Raw genomic sequence first — 12,215 nt, forward strand, 5'->3', positions numbered from 1 at the left:
CGTTTGTGTCATACAAACAATTTACGATCAATAGAGTGTTTGGGAAAATTGTTTTGAAACAATTATTATCTGTAGCTCCATTTGGATCCACAAGTGGTGCCAAAGTAACACTGCACATTTAAATGCATTCTCTGCGCTGAATCGATTGCATAAAGTGATATGCATATATTTAATGCTCTTCAACCCAAGACTGTTTGTCCCCAGCGAAGACGTTTGACAAAATCCATCCCTGCACTTTACAGCAGGTCGAATCAACATGGCCACTTTATTGTCGAGTTTTAATCCCTCCCTGTCTCGTCCCCATGGCGTCAGTCCCGTCCAGCGTGAGTGTACAACCGGATTGTAATCACCGCCGACTCGTGGTCTTTTAAATATTATTGAACAGCACACAAGCAATTCAGAGATTTCTCTGGAATGTATGAAAGCACGTTGGTTTATTTTCAGGGTTTGTGCCCGTATATGTGTGCAGTTCTCGACTTGTGTGTTCCTTTTAAGATCTGAATGATAAACGTGTTAAACGTCAGTCTGCTATGTCATCCACACCCAGCCTTACATGGAAATGCCAAGTGTATAAGGAGGGTAAAAGGAAGATATGAGAGGGAACGGGGAGATGGAACAGGGAGAGAGATACTAAAGATAAACACAAGAGGAGAGTATTTTTGTAAAATATACAGTACATAGGGACGTTGGCTCAACTAGTGGCATACGTTTTGAGGCAATGGCAGAAGGGGGAAGTGTTTGAAACTGTGCTGCAGAAATGACAATAATCCTGTCTGTGTCTGCAGCCTGTGATCTTACCGATCTGCGTCTGCGTCTGCGTCTGCGCTTGCTGCTCCTGCAGACTCTGGCTGTCCACTGAGATGCCACTGTCACTGTGCAGCTTCTCTCCCTCTGGAGATGGTGTCTGATTGGCTGTGGCAGCACGATTATTAGCTGCCTGTTTATTCTGCTTGCAGCTGTTCCACCTGGAAGAAACATATGCACATGTAGAGTACAAATGAATGTGATGAGTGAGAGGAAAGCATTACAGCGTTCAATTTCAACAATAAACAGTTGTGTTTGCATAGTGGTGGATTTTTTTTTTCCTTGTAAATATGCCTATATATGCCTATATGTTTGAGCACCTTTATTCGTATTCATTACTATTTTCTAATTTTTGTAGAATTTTATATTCATTTATTTATAATTTTAGAACACTATTACAAAAAAGAAAAACAAAACAAAGCAGAACAAGTGACAAAATCAACCTAATAATATTAATAAACTATTTTTCCGTTTGTTTTGTTAATATGAATACGTAATATAATTATATATCATATACAGAATTATTTTTGTAAAAGTTCTTAGGTTAGTGGGTAATCATAATAACAATTGTTGAAAAGTTTGGGGTCAGTAATAACTGTTTTCAAAATTGATAATTATAATATTTTTTTCTGTAAATCATAATTTTAGAATGATTTCTGAAGGATCAGGTGACACTGAAGAGTAATGGCTGCTGAAAATTCAGCTTTGACATCACAGGAATAAATTACATTTTAAAATAGATTCAAATATTTTAAATTGTAATTATATTTTACAATATACTATATTTTTTCCCAAATAAATGCAGCCTTTGTGAGCATAAGAGACTTTAAAAAAAAATCTTACCGACTTTTAAACGATAGTGTAGCTTCATCCAAAAGCAATACATATTGCTGATGATATGTCGATGATATGTCCCAATTGAAACAAGGCCTGAATGTTTCACCACCTCACTATCCTCAATCATTTCCCATCTGGTCTTATGTCTTTCTATGTTTTAAGGATTTTTTTCTCTCTTTTGCTCACCTCTTAAAGATGATGTAAGCCAGGAGGCCGACCACGACCGCTGCCAGGATGGAGCAGTAGATGGGAATCAGGTTCTCGTTTAGCCTTTTACTAATAAAGTGAGGAGATCTGGGTTTGGGTGTGGTGTTGTCGTCTCCGGGGCTGGGGCTCCACAAACGGTTCGGATCAGTGACAAATGAACTAGAATCACCAGTGAAAGCAGGATCGGTAGGACTCAACGGATCTAGGATAGAGAGAAAGACAGTCACACATATACGTTAGTGTTACGTTCCCCGTGTATTTGTGTGTGTGTGTGTGTGTGTGTGTTTCTGTTCTGTCTCCCTTCATTGGTTTCAGGTGGTGACCGGGCATTGGCTGTTTGCGGGCACGTGTCATCATTGTGGGCGCGTCATCATCTGTTCCACCAATCCACTGCTGTGCCATGGGTTTAAAAGGCCCATTCATAAAGATGAAGAGAGATCCTCGCCAGATCTCATCCAACTTGCGTGATCCGAGCACGTTCTCAAAACCACCATCACTTTTATGTTATCTTTATCGCTGTTGAAATGAGTAAGCACTTCTGCCTGAACTGAGCCTTCATATACATTGAGAGATGCCTAGCTAATTCGATCTAGAGCACTGAGTTTCACCTATTGCGAAATCGGACGGGAGGTAGGAATCATTGTGTCAGTTAAGCGTGGAGTGTTTGCCACAATTGTACTTTTGTTTTTAGTTAGTACAGTTTAGTTAAGGCGGCGTACCCGCTGAAGAATTCGGTTTTGTTTCTATCTTTTATTGTTAGTTAGTTTAGGTATGGCTAAAATTAGATATAAGTTATGTTTTGCTAGTTTCTATAATTTGGCGACACTCTTGATTTTTCTTATTTTTGGTACATTACTTTAACTCTAACGAATCCGTTGATTCAAATGAACATGTCCTTCACTTTCATTTATCGAGAATAAACGTTTCTTCTGTTAACGTTTAAGTTGTTTCTTGGTTGTCTTTTCTCATCCACACACAGCAACAGTGTCTCACATAAATGTTACGTAATCATCCCCTTACATCTTTAAACACGTAACATTTGGTGGTGGCAGCGGTGGTATTCCTTTAAAGGGATATCTTATTTCCTTGGGATGAGCTTGTGAGCGCTGTTGCTTGTGTGTGGGTTGGAGCAACCTTGAAGGAGGTATTGTCTGAATGAAAGATCTTAGGAGGCTTCTGTGGATTCTAGCATTGGTGGTGGTGAGTTTAGTCAGAATGGCTGATTTTGATCTGGATAGTTTTGTGAGTGCACCTACGGTCGAACAATTAGGTAAGTGTAGGAAAGATGATTTATTGAGAGTTGCCGAACATTACCAAATTAGCGTCTCTAGACAGCATCTTAAGCGAGACATTAAAAATATTTTAGTGCAGGAGCTAAGGAAGTTGGAGGTGTTGGAACCGGCTGATAAATCTGAGGAGATTCTGGGCTCTGGAGCTGGTCCTTTAGGTGAGGAGGAAGCGAGTGGGACTGATGAGGCGGAGGGTTCTGAAGCCAAAGCAGTCTTGCAGCCCTTTGAACCTTCTTCTCCGTCTGTAGCGGGAGATGAGTCGCGTCTCAAAGTACGTTTGGCGAAAGTCCAGCGGGAAGAGCGCGAGAGGGCAGAGGACCGTAGAGCTCAGTTCGATATGCAGCTCCACATCCGTCGTCTGGAAATAGAGGCGGACACGCAAGTAAGGTTGCGTGAGTTGGACTTAAGAATAGCCAGAGAGACACCGGTTCCGCCTGTACTTCCTGTGTCAGCTGCTCAATCTGCGCAGCCGGTTGCTGTCGCGGCGGGTGCGAGTCCGACGTTTGATGTGAGTAAACACATTTCTCTTGTTCCACAGTTCAGAGAGACTGAGGTTGACTCATACTTTAATGTATTTGAACGAGTTGCTTCTATGCTTAACTGGTCTAGAGATGTGTGGCCATTACTGCTTCAATGTAAGTTGACGGGAAAAGCTCAGGAAGTATGTGCTGCCCTATCTTTACAGGATAGCTTAGATTATGATGTTATTAAAACTGCAATTTTGAGGGCTTATGAGCTCGTACCGGAGGCGTACAGACAGCGGTTTAGGAATCACAAAAAAGTTTCAAATCAGACGTTCGTTGAGTTCGCTAGGGAGAAGAGTTTGTTATTTGACCGGTGGTGCACATCAAACAAAGTAGCAGATTTTAATGCTCTCCGTGAGTTGGTTCTGTTAGAGGAGTTCAAAAGTTGTATTCCTGATCGTATTTTTGTCTATCTGAACGAGCAGAAGGTGACATCAGTGTCACAGGCGTCTGTTTGTGCGGATGAGTTTGCGCTTACGCACAAGAGTGTTTTTACTCTTGCTCGGACTGAAAACGTTTCGCATGTTCCTGCTGTTTTGAAAGATCAGTGGCGTTCGAAAAATGTTTCAAAAGCTAAGGAAGGCAGAGAATGTTTTTACTGTCGCAAACCGGGACATCTTATTGCTGAATGTCTGGCTTTAAAGCGCAAAGAGCAAGGTGCCAGTACTAAAAGTGTCGCGTTTGTGAAGACTGTTGATCGCACAGACTATGGGAATTGTGATGTCTTAGATGTTAGTTATCAACCTTTCCTGATGGAAGGATTTGTATCTGTCAGCGAACATTCTCCTGATCCAGTCAGAGTTACTATGTTGCGTGATACCGGAGCGATGCAATCGTTTATAGTAGCTGACGCGTTACCGTTTTCTGAACGTACTTTTTGTGGAAGTCATGTGTTAGTACGTGGTCTTGAGATGAGCACTATGAAAGTTCCTTTGCATCAGATTCACCTGAAGTCAGATTTGTTTTCAGGACTTGTGAAAGTTGGAGTTCGTGATAGTCTGCCAGTGCATGGAGTGAACTTCATTCTCGGTAATGATATTGCAGGTGGTAAAATTGTGCCGCTATTAGAGGTTTGTGATAAACCTATTTTGTTCGATGACACTGATGAAATGTCAGAGAAATTCCCTGAGGTTTTTCCTGTTTGTGCTGTGACGCGAGCGCAGGCTCGTAAGTTCGCTGATGCTGATGATTTATCCTCCACTTTCATAGCACCAATGTTTGTAAACGATGCTCTGATGCCTGATGCAGGTAAGCCAGATGGGGCAGTCATTTTTCTGAATTCAGATGATTTGAAATTAGAAGTCACTAGTGAGAAAATTATCGCAGCCCAAAAAGAGGATTTTTCTCTGCGTAAATGTTTTTCTTCTGTCATTTCCGTGGAAGAGGCGCAGAAGAAGAGAAACGCTTATTACATGCAGAACGGGTTACTGATGCGTTGGTGGTGTGCTGACGTTGCGAGTGATTCGGAATGGTCTTCTGTGACCCAAATTGTCATTCCGACGTGTTATAGACACTTAGTACTTTCACTCGCTCATGATTTGTCTGGTCACTTGGGCATTAAGAAAACATACCATCGAACGTTGAGACATTTTTTTTGGCCCAGAATGAAGGCTGATGTAGCCAAATTTTGTAGAACCTGTACGACCTGTCAATTTTCGGGTAAGCCGAACCAGGGGATTCCGCGCGCACCGCTGGTTCCCATACCAGTGATGGGAGAGCCTTTTGAGCACGTTATTGTAGACTGTGTTGGGCCGTTACCTAAATCAAAATCTGGTAATCAATACTTGCTTACAATAATGTGTACAGCGACGCGTTTTCCGGAGGCGATTCCACTGAGAAAGATTACGGCACCGGTGATCAGCAGCGCGCTCGTAAAGTTCTTCTCAATGTTTGGTCTACCGAAGATTGTGCAGTCTGATCAGGGTACGAACTTTTTGTCAAAGATTTTTACACAAGTGCTAAAGACTTTGAATATTTCTCACAGAATTTCAAGTGCCTATCATCCTGAGTCTCAAGGTTCTTTGGAACGGTTCCATCAGACCATGAAAGCGATGTTGCGTCGATACTGTATGGACACAGGTAAAGACTGGGACGAGGGCATACCGTTAGTTTTGTTTGCTGCTAGAGAAGCGGTACAAGACAGTTTAGGATTTAGCCCTGCTGATCTTGTTTTCGGGCATACTGTCAGGGGTCCGTTAAAGATGCTTAAAGAGAATATTTTAGGTCACGAATCGAGTGTTAAAACCACAGTGTTGGACTATGTGAGCAAATTTCGTGAGCGATTGCACAACGCTTGTACTATGGCACGAGATTCATTACTGCGCGCTCAAGCAACGATGAAGAGTAAATACGATCGTAAGACCGTTCAACGTCATTTTAAGGAAGGAGATCAGGTGCTCGTTTTATTGCCTGTCCTTGGTTCTGCTTTATCTGCACGCTTTTCAGGTCCATATGAAGTGCTTAGGAAAATGAGTGACACTGATTATGTGATTCGTACTCCAGATCGCCGGAAGAAATCTCGCGTATGTCATGTAAATATGCTGAAGGCGTATCTTGTTCGAGAGTCATTGCAAGATGTTCTGAAAGAAAATGAGTCGAATATATCTTGTGCTGCTGCGCTTACGTGCGAGTCGTTTGATTTTACTTCTGCACACGACAAGGAAGATGATGGAGTTTTGATACGACACACGTATCAGCAGTGCGCCAGGTTGAAGAATTCTGAAGTACTGGCTGATTTAAATTCTCACCTGTCTCATCTGTCCGAGTCTCAGAGTAATGATGTGAAAGAAATAATTTCTGACTTTCCTTCGTTATTTAATGACGTTCCCTCTCGCACTACGATTTTAGAACATGACATCGACGTGGGTAATGCTGTTCCTATTAAGCAACATGCTTATAGAACGAATGTTTTTAAACGTTCTGTGATTAAGACTGAAGTTGACTACTTGTGCGAACATGGTTTAGCGAAACAGAGTTTTAGTCCCTGGAGCTCACCTTGTCTACTCGTGTCTAAGAGTGATGGCTCTGCTAGATTCTGCACAGATTACCGAAAGGTCAACTCCGTAACTGTTCCTGACTGCTTTCCATTACCTCGTATGGAGGACTGTGTGGACAACCTGGGGTCCGCTAAATTTGTCAGTAAATTGGATTTACTGAAGGGTTACTGGCAGGTGCCGCTAACATTGCGTGCCTCCGATATTTCTGCTTTTGTGACCCAAGATGATTTTCTGCAATATTGCGTAATGGCGTTCGGGATGCGCAACGCACCAGCCACATTCCAGCGGCTTATTAACATCGTGCTTGCAGGTGTCCGTAACTGTAACGCATATTTAGATGATCTCGTGATTTATTCGCCTACTTGGTCTGCACACGTGTCAACGATAAGGGAGGTGTTTGAGCGCCTTGAGAAAGCTTCACTGACGTTAAACTTGGCGAAGTGTGAGTTTGGTCAAGCTACGGTTACGTACTTGGGCAAAGAAGTGGGCAGTAAGGGCTAGCGCAAAATGCGGCATCGGCATCTCGAAGCGGCACTTCCGGTGGCATCTCCAGCGGCCATCAGTGAGCGGCATCTCCAGCGGCCATCAGTACAGCGGCATCTCCAGCGGCCATCAGTGAGCGGCATCTCCAGCGGCCATCAGTGAGCGGCATCTCCAGCGGCCATCAGTGAGCGGCATCTCCAGCGGCCATCAGTGAGCGGCATCTCCAGCGGCCATCAGTGAGCGGCATCTCCACCGGCGGCCATCAGTGAGCGGCATCTCCAGCGGCCATCAGTGAGCGGCATCTCCAGCGGCCATCAGTGAGCGGCATCTCCAGCGGCCATCAGTGAGCGGCATCTCCACCGGCGGCCATCAGTGAGCGGCATCTCCAGCGGCCATCAGTGAGCGGCATCTCCAGCGGCCATCAGTGAGCGGCATCTCCAGCGGCCAGGACTTTCCGGTGCAGCGGCATCTCCAGCAATGAATATTTTCTATTTTATTAACTGCATTTTAACTAAATAACAATATAGCTACCACAGAGTAGCATAGCTTATATCATGTGTGCATATCCTTTGTAAATAAAGTTTTGAGTTTCTGTTAGCCTACATCAGAGAAAGCTGCAATTGTTCTGAGTATGATACAGGCTATGCTGTAACGTTATAAGTTTCCAGCAAGAAGTGTCTATCACTTTAATGTTTCAGAAAATGCTGTTTATTAAATATGAATAAATGGTTATTCCGTTAATACAGAAATGCGTTAAGTTAATACAGAAATGAGTTTCTGATGTGCTGCACAATTCTGATATTAATTCAAATAAGCTGTAGGCCTACAAAGCTGAAATTGCGGCGGCATCTCCAACAGCCAGCTGTCGCTTCAGCGGCATCTCGTAGCGGCATCTCCAACAGCCAATAGACTTTGTCCAGCTGTGGCTGCTGCCAAAGTGTGACCACTTTCTGATTAATTAGTTATGTTTCTGCGAAGAGGAAATTATTAAATCCATTTTTTTTCATAAAAACTTAGGCTAACTGAACATATAGGCTATTCATGTGAAAAATTATAATTAGCCTACTCATTTTAAAGGTTTTTACATAGAGACCTGCAGCTAATGAATTAGAAACACACCAAAATATAGCCTAATTGTCATTTTATTTAACATTTGTTATTCTTCAAATTAAATCGTCTTTACAAACATAGGCTATATGAGCTAGATTCAACTAATCAATATAATATTGTTATTATTATTATTAATAATAATATTATAAATATTAACAATATTAGTAGGCTAGCCTACTAGTAGCCTACACATTTATTAAAAACATATCTGTTGTAGGCTATCTGTAGCCTAAAACACATCTATTTAGCCTCACATACTGACTTTATTTGTAGTTCATACTGTTTTAATACCCTGTATTTTCTTTCTCATTTTTAGGAAAATCCCTTAATTACCATTGTTTATTTCTATACGAAATGTCATACACTTGCAATGAAGCTAAAAATATAAACAACTACATCATTATGTTGATATCCTATATTTTTTACAATAAAACTTACGACAAACATGTCTTCTAATATCAGTTGTTGCGTATAGGCTATACCGAGCTGCATCGAACACATTTGTAAAGTACTTTCCTTGAACACATTGTGCGAGTTCACTTTAATACCGCGTGCTTTATATACATGTTGCTGCTGATTGGACTGCAGTTCTGACACACCCACCAAACAAGAGAAAAAGTATCTCGGCGCTTGCGCACCGTTTTGAACTTGAACATGCCCCTGTAGAGGGCTGCTGCAACTTCACTTTTTAAAGGACAATATCCTGGCCGGACTACTGTCAGTTATATACGTATTTGAAATGAACATGATTTCTTAATGTCTAGTGACATATCAGGGCCATTTTATGATTAATTTAAATACATTTCTTACATACAGCTCATTTAACTAATCAAAACCAATCGCTTGTAAATTACTTGTAACGGAATTCACAAAACATACATAAAATTGTTAGCATATCACTTGATAATCATTTAAGAATGTATTGTAAAAATCTAAATAGGCTATTAAATCAAAATATATGTCCAGCGGCATCCGCTGGAGATGCCGCTGCACTGATGGCCGCTGGAGATGCCACCGGAAGTGCCGCTTCGAGATGCCGATGCCGCATTTTGCGCTTGCTCTTTCTCGAAGTGGGTCAAGGTCAAGTCCGACCCATTGAGGCAAAAGTAACTGCGATTGCTGATTTTCCTGTTCCTGCTACGCGCAAGGAACTTCGCAGATTCTTAGGGATGGCCGGTTATTATCGGAGTTTCTGCAAGAATTTTTCAACTGTGGCCAATCCTTTAACGTCACTCCTTAGTCCATCACGCACTTTTCTCTGGAATGACGAATGTCAGAATGCTTTTGATAACATCAAAACTTTGTTGTGCAGTGCGCCTGTTTTATCAGCTCCTGATTTTGAACGAACTTTCAAGCTCGAGATTGACGCAAGCTCTGTTGGTGCGGGGGCAGTGCTGGTGCAAGAAGACGTTTCTGGTATTGACCATCCAGTATGTTACTTTTCACGTAAGTTCAATAAACACCAATTGAACTACTCTACAATCGAGAAAGAAACATTGGCCTTATTACTGGCTTTACAGTACTTTGATGTTTATGTGAGCTCAACTAATCTGCCCGTGATTGTGTTCACGGATCACAATCCTTTAGTGTTTTTAGGTCGCATGTACAATCAGAATCAGCGGCTGATGCGTTGGTCTTTGATGGTGCAAGGCTACCATTTAGAGATCAAACACAAGAAAGGTGTGGAGAATATAATTGCGGACGCTTTGTCCAGAGTTTAAGCTGGTGGCTCCGAAACATTAGAATGAAAGAAAAAAAAAACATGTTCTTTTGTTCATGTTTTGATGTTTTTTCTTTTTTTTTAGGGGGGAAGTGTTACGTTCCCCGTGTATTTGTGTGTGTGTGTGTGTGTGTTTCTGTTCTGTCTCCCTTCATTGGTTTCAGGTGGTGACCGGGCATTGGCTGTTTGCGGGCACGTGTCATCATTGTGGGCGCGTCATCATCTGTTCCACCAATCCACTGCTGTGCCATGGGTTTAAAAGGCCCATTCATAAAGATGAAGAGAGATCCTCGCCAGATCTCATCCAACTTGCGTGATCCGAGCACGTTCTCAAAACCACCATCACTTTTATGTTATCTTTATCGCTGTTGAAATGAGTAAGCACTTCTGCCTGAACTGAGCCTTCATATACATTGAGAGATGCCTAGCTAATTCGATCTAGAGCACTGAGTTTCACCTATTGCGAAATCGGACGGGAGGTAGGAATCATTGTGTCAGTTAAGCGTGGAGTGTTTGCCACAATTGTACTTTTGTTTTTAGTTAGTACAGTTTAGTTAAGGCGGCGTACCCGCTGAAGAATTCGGTTTTGTTTCTATCTTTTATTGTTAGTTAGTTTAGGTACGGCTAAAATTAGATATAAGTTATGTTTTGCTAGTTTCTATAATTTGGCGACACTCTTGATTTTTCTTATTTTTGGTACATTACTTTAACTCTAACGAATCCGTTGATTCAAATGAACATGTCCTTCACTTTCATTTATCGAGAATAAACGTTTCTTCTGTTAACGTTTAAGTTGTTTCTTGGTTGTCTTTTCTCATCCACACACAGCAACAGTGTCTCACATAAATGTTACGTAATCATCCCCTTACATCTTTAAACACGTAACAGTTAGCTACAATCGGAGAATGACTGGGAACCTAGATGTAAACTGATGGTGAAATCTGCCTCTGTATCTAAACAGAATTCAAACTCCATTATTATGTATATAATTTGTGATTATGCAATGCAAAAATGAACCTGAACCTGATAAGATGTTAGTGGAAGCTGTGAAATTGACCAATAGCTGTCTGGATGGTGTTATATGATATATAGCCCTTTTCACCCACTAAAGGCACTATTTGTCTTTTTATCGGTCTTCCTCTCTTTATTGATTTGATGCATAATTTATCGAAAGGCAACCCCCAATAAACTCTTTCCAGCTCCCAATAGAGCACAACAGTGGCTGGTTTTTGTGAAAAGTATTTGTGCTGTTCATTTTTCCCATTCATTTTCTCCATAGTCATTAAAAAAAGTGCCATAAACCAAATTAACCAGTTTTGAGTTTAATCACATTACAAACTTTTGGTTTAAATCTAAGTACTTAATAATTATTAATAATAAATTTCTCATTGAATGAGGCTTTGCAAATAATGTAGCAATATAAATATATTGACTTTAAGTCATACCTTTAGCGTGTGAAGAGTTTTAATACAAAACAAAATCAATTTCTGTACGGAGAAAAGGAAATGAATAGCATTATGGAACCAACAGTTGCACTTCATTCACACACACACACACACGCAATTTTCACTTGTTTTGCTGTCGAACTCTTCACTCTTTCTCAAGAAAAGATTCCAGAATCGAGTGGAGATTGTTATGGTTCATATCTTTCACGGCTGTAAAATTGGTGGTGACAGAGTTCGATCTGGCTCAACAGGAGGTCTTAACGTTACCATGACTCTCTAGAATATTCTCATTCTCATCTGAACTATTCCAGAGCGGCCATATGCGTGACTGATTGAGCAATGCTGAAACTGAGAACCTTTTATGCAAGAACTTTGCTTTGATGTATAAGAAGCCACGGCTAATGAAGGATCTACAGTCAAAGGTCTCTTATATTAAAAACAAGAACTCAATATTTACATGGGGGACATTTTTAGGCTGTAGATCTCACCTAAAAGCCAGCTTGAACACTTTTAAGTGGTATGACCAGTTAGTTTGTTGAAACTCCCAGAAGGTCTACGAGCTTGAACCTGGTAGAATGACCATCTTAGAAACCAGCTACTCTGTTCCCAAACTGTTATTTTGCTTCTGTTTTTAGTCTATGAAGTGTCTGTAAAATGTGAGTTATATTTTAATATTCAAAGCATAATGAAAGTGCTGTGTTAGTCATTAGCTGTTCAACAATTATTTAAAGACCATTGTTTTCTACATTGGTTAACACACACACACACACACACACTGACACACACACACACACACACAC

The 12,215-nt window shown here is 41.2% G+C and overlaps 1 protein-coding gene across 1 annotated transcript in view; it reads right to left on the reverse strand.

Moving 5' to 3' along the window:
- The window catches only part of ngfra (nerve growth factor receptor a (TNFR superfamily, member 16)), a 49,326-nt gene that overhangs the window by 11,611 nt on the left and 25,500 nt on the right, over positions 1-12,215 (reverse strand). Inside the window, exons 4-5 of the mRNA XM_079612496.1 lie at positions 1,828-2,050; positions 799-965 (exon numbers count right to left, since the gene is read on the reverse strand). Of these exons, the coding sequence (XP_079468622.1) occupies positions 799-965; positions 1,828-2,050 (390 nt within the window). The remainder of the gene's footprint in view (positions 1-798; positions 966-1,827; positions 2,051-12,215) is intronic.

Source organism: Phoxinus phoxinus (genome assembly GCF_949152265.1).
Source record: "Phoxinus phoxinus genome assembly, chromosome: 1".
NCBI classification, from domain to species: domain Eukaryota; kingdom Metazoa; phylum Chordata; class Actinopteri; order Cypriniformes; family Leuciscidae; genus Phoxinus; species Phoxinus phoxinus.